The 17,363-nt window shown below is 43.4% G+C and overlaps 1 protein-coding gene across 4 annotated transcripts in view; it reads left to right on the top strand.

The window, feature by feature from the left end:
- EPB41L4B (erythrocyte membrane protein band 4.1 like 4B) overlaps positions 1-17,363 on the top strand; it is a 121,733-nt gene that overhangs the window by 68,444 nt on the left and 35,926 nt on the right. Inside the window, exon 16 of one of the 4 annotated variants that reach the window (XM_064490386.1) lies at positions 270-4,524. The exons of the other annotated variants lie outside the window; for them this stretch is intronic. Within the exon in view, the coding sequence (XP_064346456.1) occupies positions 270-417 (148 nt within the window). The 3' untranslated portion in view covers positions 418-4,524. Of the gene's footprint in view, positions 1-269; positions 4,525-17,363 lie in introns of those variants that run through there. 4 annotated transcript variants of the gene reach the window in all.

Here is a 17,363-nt window from a genome sequence, read left to right as displayed (position 1 = left end):
GCTGACTTGATCATCAGACATCCTTTGAGGGATGATAGAAGAGCCACAGGCAGAGCTTTTCTCAGCTTGGAAGTTGACAGAGGACCTGCATCTGAATTTTAAAAATTCTTTAGGAAATCCATTCATTTCTGCTTGAAAGCTGTCCCTGTTTACGTGGCTCATGGTTTTCTGCCCGTTCCCTCTGTGCTTGTGTCGCTTCACTCACCTCTCTGAGTTGTCTGAATTGTCTTCCATTCCCCCACTAACCGTTCACTCTGCAAACGGAACAGGGCATCCTTTCAGGATGACAGGCCGCATTGGAAAGCGCCGGCCAGTGGAGATGACAGCCATTTCGATTATGTCCACGACCAGAACCAGAAGAACTTAGGAGGAATGCAGAGTGTGATGTATCGAGACAAACTCATGACTGCACTTTGAGAGCCTGAAGCGTCTTACCTCCACTCACCATCGTAGTTCCATTACATTCCATGCAAAGTGTCTCGGCATCACATGGATGTGTCTGTAAGAGTGTCTTTAAGAAACAGTTCTGGAAGGTGTTTTCAGCGTCCGTGTACATATTTGAAAATAACCACAGTAGGTAGTCATAATTTACTGTTGACTGCATTCTCAATAAAATGAAGGTAGTTAAAGGCTCAGGAATCGTTTTGATATTCTGATTTTAAAATTGGAGTATAAGTCTGTTTTTATCGTATTACTGTGTACCTGATATTTCTTTGTTATTTAATGAATGAGACCAAATAAAACCAGGAAAACTTCAGAAGATAGCTCTGTAGACAGTACCCAATAATACAGTGGTGGGGATTGAGGTCACTGGGGTCCAGCCTCTGCCATCGTGTGATGTTGGACAAGCCGTTTCCCCTGTGTTGGCCTCATCTTCCCCGTCTGAAGAAAGCAGGTTGGACTAAATGATCACCAGGTCCTCTCTGGCTCCAAAACTGTGTGATTTGTTAGCATTTAATATTCTTAGGCTGAGGACATAACATTCAGACCTTCTCCAACAGAGGGTTGCCTCTTTCAGAAGCTAAATAAAGTGTATAATGTGTTAGATGTTATATAAGTACTGGGAGACTTTGAATTTCGTATCTTAAAGCAATTTAGCCGTTTGGAATTTTAGCAATTTTACTGATCAGAAATCGCATAGCGTCCGTTTTGAAAGAAGTTGCTGCTCGAGTACAAGAATAATTTTTTCCTGCCTTAATGATTGGTGCTGCTAATAACTTGCATGGTTTCAGAAGACGTAATTACGAATACAGGCTGTCGGAATTTAATTTGAGGGTTGGTTTTTATCCTAGACTTCATTCTTGTAACAAAAATAACATGCGATCCGAGACACATTTATGGCTCAAATTAAAGAATATACAGTTTTAATGAAGTTGTGCCAAAGCATTCTGTAGAATAGGGTAACATGGGTATTGCACAGTCTTTTTTTGTAGAGCCAGAAATCATTATGTTGTCTTTCAGGGCGGAACTCTTACCCAAAATATTTATTTCCCCCCCATTTCAAGCCCATGAGTAAGACCCTTTTTTTTCCCTCTTGATAGGTGGGCCCGAGATACCTTCCTTAGTATTTTCATGAAATCAATTCTTGTGCCATTTTTATATGTGCAATTTGGCCCTTTTAAGCCTTAAAAAAAAAAAAGAGTTGATGCCATCCCTTGAGATGGTTTCTTGCTGAAATCTGATCTTCGGTTATGACAAACATCCATCCAGGAGAGAGTCAGCTACACACCCTGCACAGTGGAGTCGATCACCTAGAAACGCTCCCGCAGATATCTGTTTACAGGTGTATTTTACTTTAGCAGATGTTTTGATCCTCAGTGTATGTGCTGCATACAAATAAATGTGTTCTGAATCTTTTAATCTTACTGAGACATTTTTACAAATGCATTTCCAAGGAATAAAGATTGTTCTTGCTTTTTTTTTTTTTTTTTTGACTCCTTCCTCATTTTACGCTGCACGGAAGTATTATTTGTGGATGACGTAGGTGATGGGACAGAAGTCCCCTTTGGAAGTCTGAAGGTGAGCAGTCAGTCAGGGTGAGGTTGCTCTCAGGAAGAGTGGCTCTTTTTGTAGGCACAGTGGCCGAGGCGTTTCTTCATCTGGGGCAGCTCTGCTGAAGCTTCTAGCACCTTGTCACAGGTGGCAGTGGGATTTGCGCTGTAACAGTCCAGTGATGAGAGTGGGTGTTTGTCCTCATACCCTCTAATAAATACCTTCCTGCTTAAAGTAACTTGAATGTATTCAGTTGTCTGCAGCAAAGAAGTCTACCCAGTACGCATACATACGTCCTCCTAATTGTTAAAGCTAGTGCACACTTTCTTCAACTTAGTGGACCTTTCTCTGCGGCATCTGACAGTGGTGATCACTCACTCACAGCTGCTTAAAACTAACCCCTTGCTTCCTGTGAGCTCTGATTCTCTAGCCCTTGGACTTTTCCTTCTGTCTTTGGAACAACCTCTGCTTCTGTCTCCCTCAAACGTGTCTTCCAGCGGCCCTTCCTCTGCCCACTGCTTTTCTCTCTCACCGCCGTCTCCCTGCTTTTCTCATCCCATCTTGATTTTATAAGCACTGCTCATGCTGAAGCCATGAGCTCTAACTCAGACGACTCCTGTGAGTTTTGAGACTGTCATTTCAACTTGTATATCCATGTACACCCCAAACTTCACATGTCAAAAAGAGAAATTCATTCTCTTCTTCTGAAAAAGCAAAACAAAACCAAACCAAAGCAGACTGAGCCTGAATTCTCTTCTTTCTCCCCGTGGTAAGATATATACACCATCCACAACTCTTCTGCCTTCTGCCACCCACATCCAGGCAGCTCCCAGGTCTGTTCAGCCTGCCTCCGTAGCGTTAGTACTTCACCTTTCCTCTCCCCAGAGCCACACTGACCTTGTAGTGCTGTCTTCTCTCTGGCTGGGCGGTGCTCTTAATGGCCTCCCTGACTCCAGTCTCCTGACGACTCATGCTCCTCACAGTCACTGGAGTGATCTTTCTGATACACCATCTGACTGTGTCATCGCATGCTGCTGCCAGGGTTCTCCATCCCCCAGAGGATGAAGCCCAGGGCCTTCTCTGGAATTCCCCCGCCGTCTACTCCTGTGCTGTTGCTCTAGCTAGCATATTTCTCCCCACTATCTCTCACCCTCCTGTTTAAACTCCCACAACATCAAACTGCTTGTAGTTCCTGGCATTCACCACACCCTGCTGTTGCTCCCATCTGTGCCTTTGCAAATACCCTTCCTTCTGCCGGGATTGCTGTCCCTCTCATCCTCTTTGCCCAACTCCTGCTCTTCCCTTAACCCTCTGCTCGGTCACGGGCTGTCATCTTCCAGGGACTCTCTGACCACCCCCCAGCCATCTCTGCAAACTGGGTTAGTTTCTGTGCCCTGTTCCACCACTACCCTCCAGCACCCATGTATGTCAACGATGCACACACTACTTTGTGTTAACACTACTATGTGTTAACACTGCTGCCCTTGCTCATCGCATCTTGGAGCCTGTGTGCTCCAAGTCTGAGCCTTATGGCACACTCTCCTTTGTTCCCCGGTGCCTGATGAATAGCAGGTGCTCAATGAATGTTCAGCAAATGAATTGTTCTGCGTTCATTCTAAAGGAGACGACTAAGCAGGTAACAGGCAGGAAGACGTCACTTCTGAGGCGGTCTGAAGGCATCTAAACAACCGTATCCAGCCGGGGGCGTCATTTGAGCAGGACATTGACCGCCACACACGTTCTGGATTCAGCTGCTTCATACGAATATTGGTCACTGCGCCTTCGATGTTCTTGTTGGAGGCAGTGCTATAATGTTGAGCAGGGCGGAGGACAGGCCAGCCGTGTGATACTGGAAACCTTGGGTGCTTGACATCGATCCACAGTAACGTGCGGGCGCCCCTAGCCAGACGTGTGCTCTGAACTCTGCACACGTCGCTTCGCTGGAGCTTCCTGACCGCTCTATGCTGTGAGTGGTACTCTTTTTGCGCCTGAAGCAGCTCAGGCTTAGGGCCTAATCAAGCAGCTTGCACACGGTCCCTCAGAATTCTGACTCCGAAGTCAGTGTTATCCACACCTGTGCTTTAAGGCCTCTCACTGCTAATTATTCCACCCTTTGGGACCCTGTGGATCCACATCTCCAGGAAACTGCTATTAGATGAGGCTGAAGAGTTCACTGAAATCCAGAGTTACCAGAAAGCCACCCGTCACCACCAGCTGCGAAGTGCCTGTCTGTCCCTCCTCCACACCAGTGGCCTGTACCCTGTTCACACCATCATCAGTGTGCTGATAACCCTGCTCCTCCCCCTCCCCCACCCCGATCCCCCCCACCGGCCCTCCAACCCCAGCCTCTCCTCCAGCAGCCTGGTCGCCCTGTCCACGCAGGTGTTCATGCACCAACAGCCCCCTTTTAAAGGATCAGAGATTGAACCTTGTTTTCTTCTTAGCAAACCACTCATTTGAGTTGATGAACTTCTTCTTTCCCCAGAGCTCACAAACGAGTTGCTTCTTCTGGAATATTACCTGCAGGCAAAACCGAACTCAGTACCCCATAAACTAACAGAATTAGCTTTTTGCGTTTTTGAAACTCGATTGCTTTTTGGTCTGGTATCATCCATTGCTCCTCTGTGATCCCTCAGAATATCCAACCCTGAATCAACTGTCCTCAGATCGATGTAATTCACGTGGACTGGAAGTCTTGAAATCATGTTAGGTAATTACGTTGGCCTTTAAAACCCACTTGCCTGTTTCATTTCCTGGTCTGCCACCTCCGCTGAAAATGGTTCTCCTTAAGGGCGAAGATGAAGGAATAAGGACAGTGCGGGAGTCTCTTTGTTTTTCTTGCCTCTTAATATCCCACCATCCTTCCAGGTCAATGACTCCAGCCTCCTGGGTCCTTCTCTGAACAAAATTAATGATAGATCCTTTTTGTTGCCCTTGCTTTCCAGCTTTTAACTAGTCTTTTAAAGTTCTAAGCTCATCAAAGAGCTCTCTGAGCAGCCATATCGATCCCTTTGGATCGATATTTCCCAAACTTGGCTCTAAGTCCATTCCCCGACTGACTGACCGAGTCTCCCCAAAGTACCAGGTAAATACCCTGAATAGGCCTGGGATGATTTGCTTCCATTTCGCTACGGGAGGCAACAGACAAATGCCTAGGTAAGGTCGAAGAGGGCAGAGTAGAGAAAAAGCAAACTGCAGCTAGAGAAAAGAAAATCCCTTTGCAAGTGAAAGGTGGCACATTTTAAGAAGCCCCGGGAGTATCGAAAAGGCGAAACAGATGAAATTGACCTTCAGCTGAGACTCGGCCAAAGAAATCCTCAATAATCCTGTAAAAAGGCCCGTTTCCCCCCAAATTAGGGAGCCAAAGAATCGCTTGGACAGCTAGTTAAAAATACAGATTGCTAGTCTGTTTAAGTGGTGAGGGTGAGACCTAAGAACCTTCGTTTGACTGGTCACCACAGGAGAGTCAGAGGTGGGCGGGCGTAAAACCTCACACGCTTTTTGGAAAACCATGGCTTCCTCTCTAATTATATTTGCCCTTACTTTAGTGGCTCAGTTTTTACGAATTAGAGGCCAACATTTTTTTTTAAGGAGGCATGATGTTCAAAAGTCCATGGATGGATACAGCGTAACAAGCAGCTACGTCTGTCCACTCGGCACAGTTTGGCATTTCCTCGGGCTCACGGTGAAGCAGAAGAACGTGAGAATCTAATGGTTCTTTACATGGCTTCAATCTCTTCATAACCTCCCTCCCCCAGGTCTGTCAGACCAAGTCTTATGTCACTGTTGGGCCCTCCTGCAGAAGCAAGAGGCTAGTGAATCCCAGATACTGGAGGTGGAGAGGACGTGGCACGCCCAACCTAAGGACCCGTGCCAAGATGAGAGCCCCTGGTGGGTAACAGGTGGAAGTTGGCAGAAGCAAAACAGCAGGGTGTCACGAGCTGATGAGAGCGAAGACTGCAGAATCCAGGGTTGAAGTCATGAATTTGTTGGGGCCAGAGCCCCGCAGTTCTCAGGCTAGGTGAAAAGTGGCCATGCTTTGGAATCTCACACAGTTTGAACCCCAGCTTTGCCCCTCACTAGCCATGTGGCCTTTGGCCAGTTTCTTAACTTCTCTGTGCCTCATTAGCCTCATCCCAGAATGAAATTTAACAATAGCTCGCCATTGTGAGAATTCAGCAGCATTGTGTGTATAGGGTGCTTTGCACAATGTTTGATGCTGGCTGGTAGCACTTTTTAGTGGTTTTGTGATTTAAGGCCTTAGCAGTCCGTGTGGTGAGAAACAGGACAAGGAAATTCAAAGTCTAGCTCAAGGGATGGTGTATCTCCTAGACTGATGTGTTGAGAAGTATGGTCTAAGTTTAGCAACAGAAAGGGGCGCTTCGTTCCAAAGGAGGGATCAGATAGAGGAGGGTTAACACAATACATGAAGACACAGCTCTGAAACTTGAACAAATGAAGAGTGGAAACATCATGGGGCTCTTTTGAGAGGGAATAAAAGGAAAGAGAAATGATATTTCTGTCTGAGAATACTAGGAAATAACTGTCCGAGCCAGTTGTGGACAGTGCTTTCTGATTTGCAAACGGCAGAATGGGCCTAGAGGAAGGAATTGGTGGGACCACAGAGAATCCATTCTGCTGGGACGTTCTGGACTCAGAAGTTTGGAGAATTGAAATAGAGCATCTGCTCAGTTCCCAACTTGTCCCAACTTGAAATTTCATCTTACACAAAGCAGAGGAGGCTTTTCATTATTTGGAGACTAAGTAGAAAGTTAGTAGTGAAAGGAACTGCTGTGCTTTTTAACTTTTTTAGGAGATAATACAGACAATGGTGAAAGCTCTAACAAAACTCTCTAAAGGTTACTTTGCCTTTCCGCCTTCTTACTCCCTCGTTCTCCCCAGAGGCAAACATTGTTAGCATTTCTTCTTGTCAATCTAGAGCTATTCTATGTATAAACACGCATGTATTTATTTAATCAGTCAATATTGATGGACATTTAGACTGCCTTGCATCTCTAAAATGATTCTGCTGCCGTCCGTGTACATTTTGTTTGTGCCCTTGCGCAAATCTATCTGTAGATTACTTTCCTTACCAGTAAAGATGCTGGGTCAAAAGGAACGTGCATATTTAACTTGGATATTGCCAAATGAAATTTCCCTCCAGAGATATTCTGTCTGATCACGCCTCTCCCCACTACACACACAACAGCGATTTGACAGGACCTCTGTGATCCCACAGGATGTAAGCTCCTAGCCTTAGCTAACTTTTTAAGACCTTGTTAGTCTGATGGGTAAAAATCAGAATTTCTGTTTCAATTGCATTTCTAGGTAAGGTTGCACGCCTTTTCATCATTTTGAACACCATTTGTTACTTGTTTACTGTGAAACATCTGGAACCCCTAATCCTGAGTCATATTCTAATAAAGTTCAGACTCAGACTGATGAAGTAAAATCCATCATCTTAGCCTTCTTAATAGTTAAGAAAGGAAAGACTGGGAAGAGTCAATCTTTACCAGACATTTTGTGAAAGCCTCTTTCCGGAAGTTCAGATAACAGCGTGATACCATGCATGCCCCGGAGATGTGAAAAAGGAATAGGGGCAGGATATAAAAATAGCCAGGATGAGGGAACTGATTTCAGATATCCATGGTTCCTTCCCTGATTGCGAGTTTATTAAGAACTTTCCACTCAGACTTCTTAAATACCCACTCAAACATTGTGAATTTCCCTGGTGCATTTGTTCAGGGAAGGACGGATTTACATTCAGTTACAATTAAAATTCTAATACATGGCATCTAAAATCACAACCGCATCCCAAAACTCGCCAGGGGTTTTATTGGGCGAAAGGCTGCAGAATTTAAAATACCAGAATACCTGCCATAGTCTAGGCAATCCACTAAAAAGGGTTGGAATAATTAGAGGAACATCCCTGTAGGCTCGTGTTAAAAGCAACCTGCAAAAGCCTACCTAATCATCCCCTGCTGAATAGTGAATAGTTTCAACATCCACTTTCCACAGCCGAGACCTCCAAAGCAAGAGGTGTTGCTGTGCTAACGACTCCACCGGCCACTTTCCACGGCTGAAGAATGGACATTGTAACTGTATGAAAGGCGAATAAGCCCTTAAAATTAGGTCCAGTGTATGGCTCCAGGCTAGCTAAGGATGTTTATAATAATAGAAGCTTCTGAAGAACCAACAAGAATTAGGAAACAGAGGACCAGTTGAGATTTTTAAGCACGAATGAAAACCAAAGTAAATTAACCCCCCGAAGTATCTCCTCAGAAACTCATACCTGGTGTCATCTCCTGCTCACACTGGATCTTGCGTAATTAGAATGTCCAGGGGGAGGGGTAGATTAGGATAGATTAGGAGTTTGGGGTTAACATATACACACTGCTACATATAAAATAGATTAAACAACAAGGGCCTGCTGTGTAGCACAGGGAACTGTATTAAATATCTTGTAATAACCTATAATGGAAAAGAATCTGAAATAAAATAGATAGATATGTATAACTGAATCACTTTGCTGTACACCTGAAACTAACACAGCATTGTAAATCAACATACTTCAAGGAAATAAATAATTTTTTAAAAAGAATGTGCAAAACCTTCCCTGAATAGAGTGTGCATTTTCTTCATCTAATCTGAACTGCTTCCTGGAATGAATAATAATGTCACTCATTTGGGTGAGTTGCATGGTTGTCTGCGGAATGGAGAAATAACACTCTCAGATCACTCCCAAGTCTGCCATAGCTCTTTTGAAGTGCAGAGCTGATAAAGAACTGGTTCTTTAGACATTATTTTCCACACTAGCAGCTGTGCTTTCCTGGCAATAATTCTTTTGCTTTACTATAAATCGAGGATGCATTTAAAGCAGTGGATGGGGCAAGTCTGCTAATGCCTGAAGAAAGGGGAAAAAAAGGAATCTTCATTTAAGGCAAAGAGTGGGCAATGAAAGGCAGAAATGAAAGGCAGAAAAAGGAAAATTCTGTAAGAAACCAAGAAGGGAAAGCACTGTTGGATGTACTAGAAGTGAATGCTGTAAAGCAAAACAATGATATTTATGTCGATATTTTTCTTAAGGCAGAAAAGAGATTGAATAAATTCTTAGTCATGAGCTTCCATGCAGAAATGAACTCATGAAATATTTATTCTTTGGACTCAAATCCTGAAGTTGATCTGGAATCGCTAAAATCCTAGATCTCACCACAAAGTAGAAGAGCCCTGCCTCACAGACAGACGATGAGAATAAGGCACTGTAAAACTTAGCAAGGATAACCTCAGGGTGAAGTGGATTTTCTGGCAGACAATTTCAAGGCCTGCTTACCTGCTTATAGCCATTCACAGAAACCACTGGATAGCAGTTTCACCAAAGGAAAACTCCAGACTCAAAACACGGAAACACATATCCCACCATGGCTCACACGGGACAGAGACCCAGCAGTCACCAAACGAACTGTAAAGGCTCCCATCATTCCTGGAGGTGTGGAATATTTCACTGCGCAGTTTTGCTGAGACTACAATGCCATGTTAGGAACAACTGGGGAATCTGTGATCAAAGTGAAGCTTTTATGAATGGACACTAGATACATTTCCAAGGGAGAATTAAATTTTAATACACTACACCATTCATTCAACAAATATTTACTCTACTTCTGTGCTGTGCCAGGTGGAACTGATGTTGAAGAAGACACCATTTTTGGCTTCAGGTGGCGAATAAACTAATGAAAACAAGAGCTCCCAGTGGGGAGCTCAATGGTAGAGTGCATGCTTAGCATGCACGATGTCCCAGGTTCAATTCCCAGAACCTCCATTAAAATAAATAAACATACCTAATTACCTCTCCCCCAAAACAAATACACAAAAAATATAAAAGAAAATAAAAGTGCTCCCAGTCTACCATGGATTCAGACATCACTTGTGCTAACACTAATTAGACAGTTCCAAGTTGATTGCTTGGAAAATGTCTCGAAAGAAATACAAATTAGGAAATTTGTTTCTGCCAATTAGCAATCCATATAATTAAACCACACCGGGAAAAAAAAATGTAATTTGACCTTTTCAAACAAGGAAAACATGAGGTAGGGGTATCTTTTCTCTCAAGTCATTAAAAAATAATAATAAAACCACTAAATTACTGTAAGAAATCATCCCTAATTAATAGACCTAACATTCTTAATGTGTTACATTTCTATGATGTTGGTACACTTTTCTTCTCAAATCTATTACGAGAAAGGTACATTTTTTCAATCATACTCTTTACTTACCGTCAAGTAGTATGCTTGAACTGAATTCAATAAGAACTTGTAGCCATATGTTGGTCTAATAACCCAGTCTGTTTAGTTTCTGCTAAATTAAAATGAGAATAAGTGACAGGTATCCGGGAAACCATGATGGGTAAATGTACCTTCTATCTCTCAGCCAGACATGGCAGAGATCAAATTATTTCATTGAGCTGTGATTCCTGGCATATAAATGCTTAATAAATGTTTGTCCAAAAATGCAATGTCTGGGGCCCAGATAAGTGAAATGAATTACCTAAGGTCACATAGCTAGGCGGTAACACAACCAAAGCTAAGTGCCAACCAGCATTCTTTTAACGTCATTTTACTGCTTATTTCATCATCCACATGGCAAAGCACTGTCTCTTAGTACTAAAGAGAAGAGCACAGGGCTCTATGTCAGGTTGCCTGGGTTCAAATCCCAGCTCTGCCATTTACCAGCTGTGTTTCTTTAAGAAAGTTAATTAGTCTCTCTGTTCCTGTTTCCTCCTCTGTGAAATAAGGATAATAATTGTTCCCTCTTCAAATGTTGCAAGATTAAATAAATTAATAGTGGGCACAGTCCTGGGCACTCAAAAATGTTAGCTTTTTTTTTTTTTTCCCTCCTCTGAGAGTATTTAGAGAGTATGATCAATGCACTAATACTCAGTCAGGAGGTACGATTTTGGCTGACACCATCTGCTGTGACAACATGGTACCTGAGTAGACTCTGCTAAGAGGTTCCCAAACAAGAGCCACAGTCCCCAGGCTACTGGACTAGTGACGGTACTTCCCAACTTTTTCTTGCCCTTGACACACTTAGAAAATGATACAGTTGTATAACACACTGGGGTAAGCAGACAAGGCAGCTTGAGACTCCAGGCTCCCTCACTCCTGTCCACTTGCTCCAACAACTGAGAGAATAAATGGTTCCGCCTACTTGCAGCTTTCGGAGGCCTGTCATTGGGCAGCTCTCCTGAGATATTTATCAGCATCTCCCTGATGCCTTCATTCTGATTAGGAATATGGAGTTGTCCCCACTTAGGCTAAAAGTAAGACAGGTGCCAGTTTGCCCCCAACCAGGCTCCTCTGGAAGATGTTTAGAGAATTTACGTGCTACTGTGTGGGCTGCATAGAAGCTGTTCCTGCCTCAAGGAATCCTGCTATGAAGTCAAGACATGTGCCTTGAATGGGTCAAGGAGTATCTGAGTACAGGCAGTGCCTAAGGATGCAGTGAGCAACCCAGAGAAGGTGCCAGAGGACTTTGGACAGAGGATGTTCATTGTGCTTTCCTAAGAGACTTCACACTGGCACGTTACCTATGGGAAACGTCTTGGCCATCCAGACATTGGCGTTCCATTAGAAGTAGAGCACTTGCTGATACCTGCCCTTCCTGGCTGATGATTTGACTGTTTGGAAGGTAGAAGAAACACTGCTGGTATTGTGTTGTTAATTCTGGTCAGCAAGGAAGACTGGGTTGGAAACGTGTAAGTGACAAGACCTCTGGAAGAAAATGACCCTGTTGTCTTAGAATTGTTAATACGAAATGAGTGGAATTCAAGGTTTAATCTTCCGCGTATTCTCATCTTGGAAGATCAGATTTCAAAAATATCAAAGGATAGATCTAAAAAGGAATCTTTTTTACATGCACTGTGACTATATCATAGATAATCTGAAAGAGGACAGCATTCAGAGCCCACAATTTAAAACAGTATTTTAAAGAGAAGGAAAGTAGAATATGTGATCAAAAACAAAGAGGCAGAGACCTTTTTTTTTTTTTTTAAGGACTTCTGTATATACATGCTTTGGTTGGAGAGAAAAATGAACAATTTAATAGCAGAGCCATTCTTGAGGATGGTATGTGTAATTAACAGGACAAAAGCAGAGAAGCTCAACTTCCTTCTTAACAAGGAAGCCAGATAATATACTAACTGCAGAAGGTGAAAAGAACAAGGAGAAGGAAATTGAAGTCCAAGATATGAGAGACGGTAGTCAGGAAATATTCTACTGTTTTATAGTTAGTTAATGTCTTCAGGTTCAGAAAAATGGCCTTGAAGAAAATTTGCATATGTCGTTGCTAGGCCAGCATCAGTACGCTTTGAAAAACTATGGAGTCTTGAGGAAATGCTAGAAGAATAGACAGGGTAAGGCAGGGTAAATCATATAGATTCTTGAAAAAATGATGAATTCTAAAACCTGGACTGATAAGCCTGATGGTAATACCAAGGAAAGTTTGAAAACAGATTCCTTTTTAAGCACTTCGTAACAGATATAGTGTTCATTTAGGAACCAGGTAGAGTTGCTTAGAATAAGTCATGCTAATCTTTCAAGATTCTTAGAAGGCTAAGAGTAGAAGGACTGTCTCTAACCTAATGAGTAGAATTTGTCAGAAACCAACCTTTAATGTTGAAACGCAAAATAATCTACACACTTCAGAAATACGACAAAGATGACTGCTAATATTCAGTATCATTCTAGAGAGCTTACCAGTACAATGAGCCAAGAAAACAAAGAATAAATGCTGAAAAGGAGCAAACAAAAATCATGTGATTATCTTAAAATACAAGTGAACTCCAATTAATTCGAGAGCAAAGTGACCAGAGGCAGAAATATCCTGAAGTCAGTAGTTTTATATGTCTAGTTGTAAAAAATTAGAAAAGATAGAATAATTAAGGAGAACCCATTCTCAATTGTGACAAAACTGAAGTATAGCTGGGAATAAAGTTAATAAGATATAGTCCATACCTTTATGGAGAAGTTAAAAATTCTGACTGAAGGACACTTAAGAGGAACTGAATAAATGGTGAGAAGTACCTTATGATACATTCTCCCAAATTAATCCATAATATTTAATGCTCCCAATCAGAATTCCAATAGGTTTTTTTAGGTAGTAACTTGAATTGTAAAGTAATCTGGAAGAGTAAGTACATGGGAATAACCAAGAAAAAAAAAAAGAAAAATGATACGGGAAAGGGAACAGGATTTGACCTCTCAGATATTTTTTAAAAATTGTTAAAAAAAATTTTTAACATACTTTTGTTTGTATGTTAAAACAAAAGTAAGATAATTGGGTGCTAGTTTAGCAATAGATAATAAAAATATGAAGAATTCAGAAATAGACACAGATAGCTATTGTATATCAGTCATGGGCAATCAGGAGAACCGAAATCACTCTAGGCACTCTTTGCAGAGGGAATTTAATACAGGGAATTGGATATACAAGGGATGAAAAACTAAGTAGCTACAGTGGGCGGTGAGACAACCCAGAAATTAGCAACAGTAAGACCCACTTATCTCTCCTGGAGCTGGAGATGAAGGGACAAAGAGAGGTGACAGTGTTCTGGGTCCCAGGAGCTGGGGCCACAGAAAGCCAGTCTAGTAGAAGCTGAAGCCCCAGTGAACTCAGAGCTACTGCTGATAACATCCCCTGAAGCACAAAGAGATGAGGGAGAAATACCTTGACTCACTTCCTTTTCCCACCCTCTGGTCTCTGTCTGTCAGTGCCTCCCACTGACCAGACCTCCATAGAAACCAGAGGGCTAGAGGACAGGGAAATGCATTTCCTTGGCAACAGAGCAGATCTTGGGAGAGCAGGGAATGGATCTAAGAGCACTCAGGAAAGGTAAGGTAAGGGTAGAAGAGGGAAGGCGCCCAACCCAGCCTGAGGAGGGGCCGATAAGAACGATGTATGTAGATGTTGTGAGGGAAAGTTCTCTTTTTTCCTGAAATGTACTCATTTGTCTCACCATCACCTAAGGACGTGTGATACGACAGCCTCTGCTCCTCCTGAGCTGCCTGTATCGTTGGGAAGACAAGATGTGTACACAAAGACGTCTCAGGCAGTGGGGTTCTGGGGAGGTCGTGGGATTTTCCCAATGAGTGCATTTGCTGCCTTAAATAGAAGCCAAGGCAGATGGGGAGATGTAGCAGATGGGCAGCCCTTGGGGCACTTAACGAGCAGGGAGGTGGGAGTCCTGGATTGTGTCCTGGGCTCAGCCAGTTACCCACCGTGTGACCTGGTCACCTCACTCCCCCAGTGGCCCCCCTTTCCCCATAGACAAAATGAGGAGGTAGGACTAGGGCACTGTTTCCCAGGTTGGATTTAGAGACAGATGATGATGTAATTAATCAAAGTGTTATACACTGATAACTTTTCAAAATCTCTCTTGGTGATTTTTTAAATCAGCTTTATTAAGATATAAATTACACGCCATACAATTCATCAGTTTGAATCGTACCATTCAATGGTTTTAGCATTTTCACAAAGTTGTATAACCATCATGACAATCTAAATTTATAATGTAATTTTAGAATTAGATATAATTTTCACTTCTAAAAGAGACCCCATACCCATTAGCAGTCACTTCCTGTTTCCCCCATCTTCCCCAGTCCTACGTACCCACTAATCTAAATTCTATCTCTATGTATGTGCCTATTCTGAACATTTCATTTAAATGGAATTATGCAATATGTGGCCTTTTGTATTTGGCTTCTTTTACTTAGTATAATGTTTTCAGGATTCATTCATGTTGTAGCATGATTTCATTCCATTTTATGACAATAATATTCTATTGTGTGGGTATAGCACATTTTATTTATCCATTCATCCACTGATGGACATTTGGGTTGTTTACACCTTTTGGCTAGTATGAATATTACTATGAATATTCAGGTGTAGGTCTTTGTATGGACATGTTTTAATGTCTCTTGTGTATATACCCAAGAGTGGAATTGCTGGGTCATATGGTAACTCTGTGTTTTACCTTTTTTGAGAAACTGCCGGGCTGATTTCCAAAATAGTTGTGCCATTTTGCATTCCCACCAGCAGCGTAGGAGATTCCGCTGGTGCTTTTAATATTCATCCAAGATTTAAAACCACCTAACTGGATGATATCTGAGGGACTCTGTTTCTACAATTCTGTGATTTCTTATCCAGGATTAGATCCCCAGGGTTGCTCCCAAAAGCCCACATCACCCAGGACGTGACTGAGCTGCAGAGTGTATGATTGGCTCCTCAGAGCACCCTGATAACCTCTAGCCTGATTTTTGAGAGAACACCCTCTAAGTCCTGTGTTCTAGCCCAGGACCCTCCCCCATCCCTGCTCTGCACTGTCATAGTTCTGGCGGTGGATTCTGGAGGATTATTCTGAATAATTATTCCACTATTAAACTAAATAGTAGGATTATAGTGATTAGTATAATAATAGTATAATAATATAATTATAATGTTATAATATTATACTTATAAACTGCTGAATAATTATCTGTTACTCAGTGTACAACACCTTTTGATTGAGTACCATGTGTTTGGTATGCTGGGATCCCAGAGGCAGGGAAGGGAGAGGCTCTGCTGGGATTGGGCAGGACTGCAAGAGTGCCCCCTACCCTGGCTCTGCAGAGCTGTGTCCACCCCTAATACAGTTGAGAACATCCCATATGACACAGGCCCCACCAAGAGGAACACTGACTTCTCTGGAGTTGGAAGTAGAATGGGAGTGGGGGCTTCCCTCAAGAGAAAGGAAGAGAAGAAATGAGATTGGTTCAAGTTCTCACTTCACATGTACTAACAGGGAGCCTTCACTGAGCCCCGGAGCTGGAGGAGGGGGCGCCAGCTTCCTTGCAGGGGAACTGTACACGGTGAACATTAAGTGCCTAGTGCATGCTGGGCACATGGCAGCCCCGTTCTTCCACACCAGATCCTTCTCAACTGCCGCTGGCCCGTGGAAGCAGAGGCTGAAGCCTACATACCTCTTCTCCATCACCCTCTGACAACCAGGACTTGTGACCTCCTTTCCAGAATACCGGAAACCGCATGAACCTCCGGCTCGGTTGACGGTGAGCACGGAGCTGGCCTCATCTCCTGAATCTTAGCCACTGGGCCCCGAGGCTTGTGGGCTGCTGAGTGCTGCTAGACCCTCTGGGTGGGCTTGACTTCTCTGAGGTCCCTGTGAACAGGAGTGGTACACGACTCCAAATGCCATTACATCACAGTCAGTGTGAACGGCGCCTCCTGGAATTCTGCAGGGAAGAGTCCGCAAGGCCAGGAGCAGTCTCCTTAACAGACCCAAAACCCTGCACAATGCCATGGGTTAGGATCTCCAAGATGGTCCTCTGAGTGCATGAGAAAGCGCCCAGGTCATCCCACTCCTGCTTAGGAACCTTTTCTCTTCTCGAGACTCTTATACCCTGAGAGATTCAGGCAGCTTCTCTAATTTGACTTCTGCCATTTGTCTTTTTCTCAGTCTTCGCTGTAAGTCACTGTAAAATGAAAATCACACATGCATATTTTATTTGACATGTTATTAATACAATTTATCACTCCCTGCATATATATTTATTTCCCTGTTTAAGTTTTCACTCTGGGTTTCCTGGAAATAAAAAACCATACACTTTTCACTTGGAAAGACCAGAAGGTACGTGATGCTACTGCTTCAGTCCAAGTCCGTGGGAGACGTCACTTATCAACCCCCGCACTCTTTCCTCCTGAGCTGGGCTCAACCTCAGACTCCTTCTCCGTCCTGCATTCCAAGCAGAGAGTGAGAAGCACTTGGAGTTGGCATGGGAGATGAGGTCTAGTTACCACTCCTCAGAAATTCTTGGCTCAGAACTTTCCGACTCCACCTCCAGCCCTGAATGTACACCACATCCCTGCTGTAGGACATCTTCTGCCTTGGGGGTTCGTTCTCCCATTCAGTGTAACCCATCTGAAGCTCAGGCATTGTTTTCCCTCTTCCAGGCAGCCCTCCCTCCCAACCTCCTCTTCTCTAGTAACGGCTTGCCATTCACCTGGTCCTCGAGGCTAAACAGTTCAGGGTTTTCTGACGCCTCCAAGCCTCTGTGTTCTCCCCTTCTCGACTCATGTGAACACCCCTATCCTGTCACTCTCTTCCTCTCACTGTTTCTCTGATGGGTCCCCGCTGCCCAGACCCCGATGGTGCCCATTCAGACCTTTAACAGGCTGGCCGCCGCGTGGAGGAAGGGCAGGGTGGAAGGTGAGCCTTCAGTTGTAAAGCCTCCCAGGCTAAAGGGGATTTTCGCTGTTCTGAGCTCCCAGTCTGGGTGCCTCCTTAGGACAGATACTATTTTCAACACATTGGAGACACAGGA

Source organism: Camelus dromedarius, chromosome 10 (genome assembly GCF_036321535.1).
Source record: "Camelus dromedarius isolate mCamDro1 chromosome 10, mCamDro1.pat, whole genome shotgun sequence".
Lineage (NCBI taxonomy): Eukaryota > Metazoa > Chordata > Mammalia > Artiodactyla > Camelidae > Camelus > Camelus dromedarius.
Note: the sequence above shows the minus strand (reverse complement) of the source record. Positions and strands in the feature narration are given on the sequence as shown.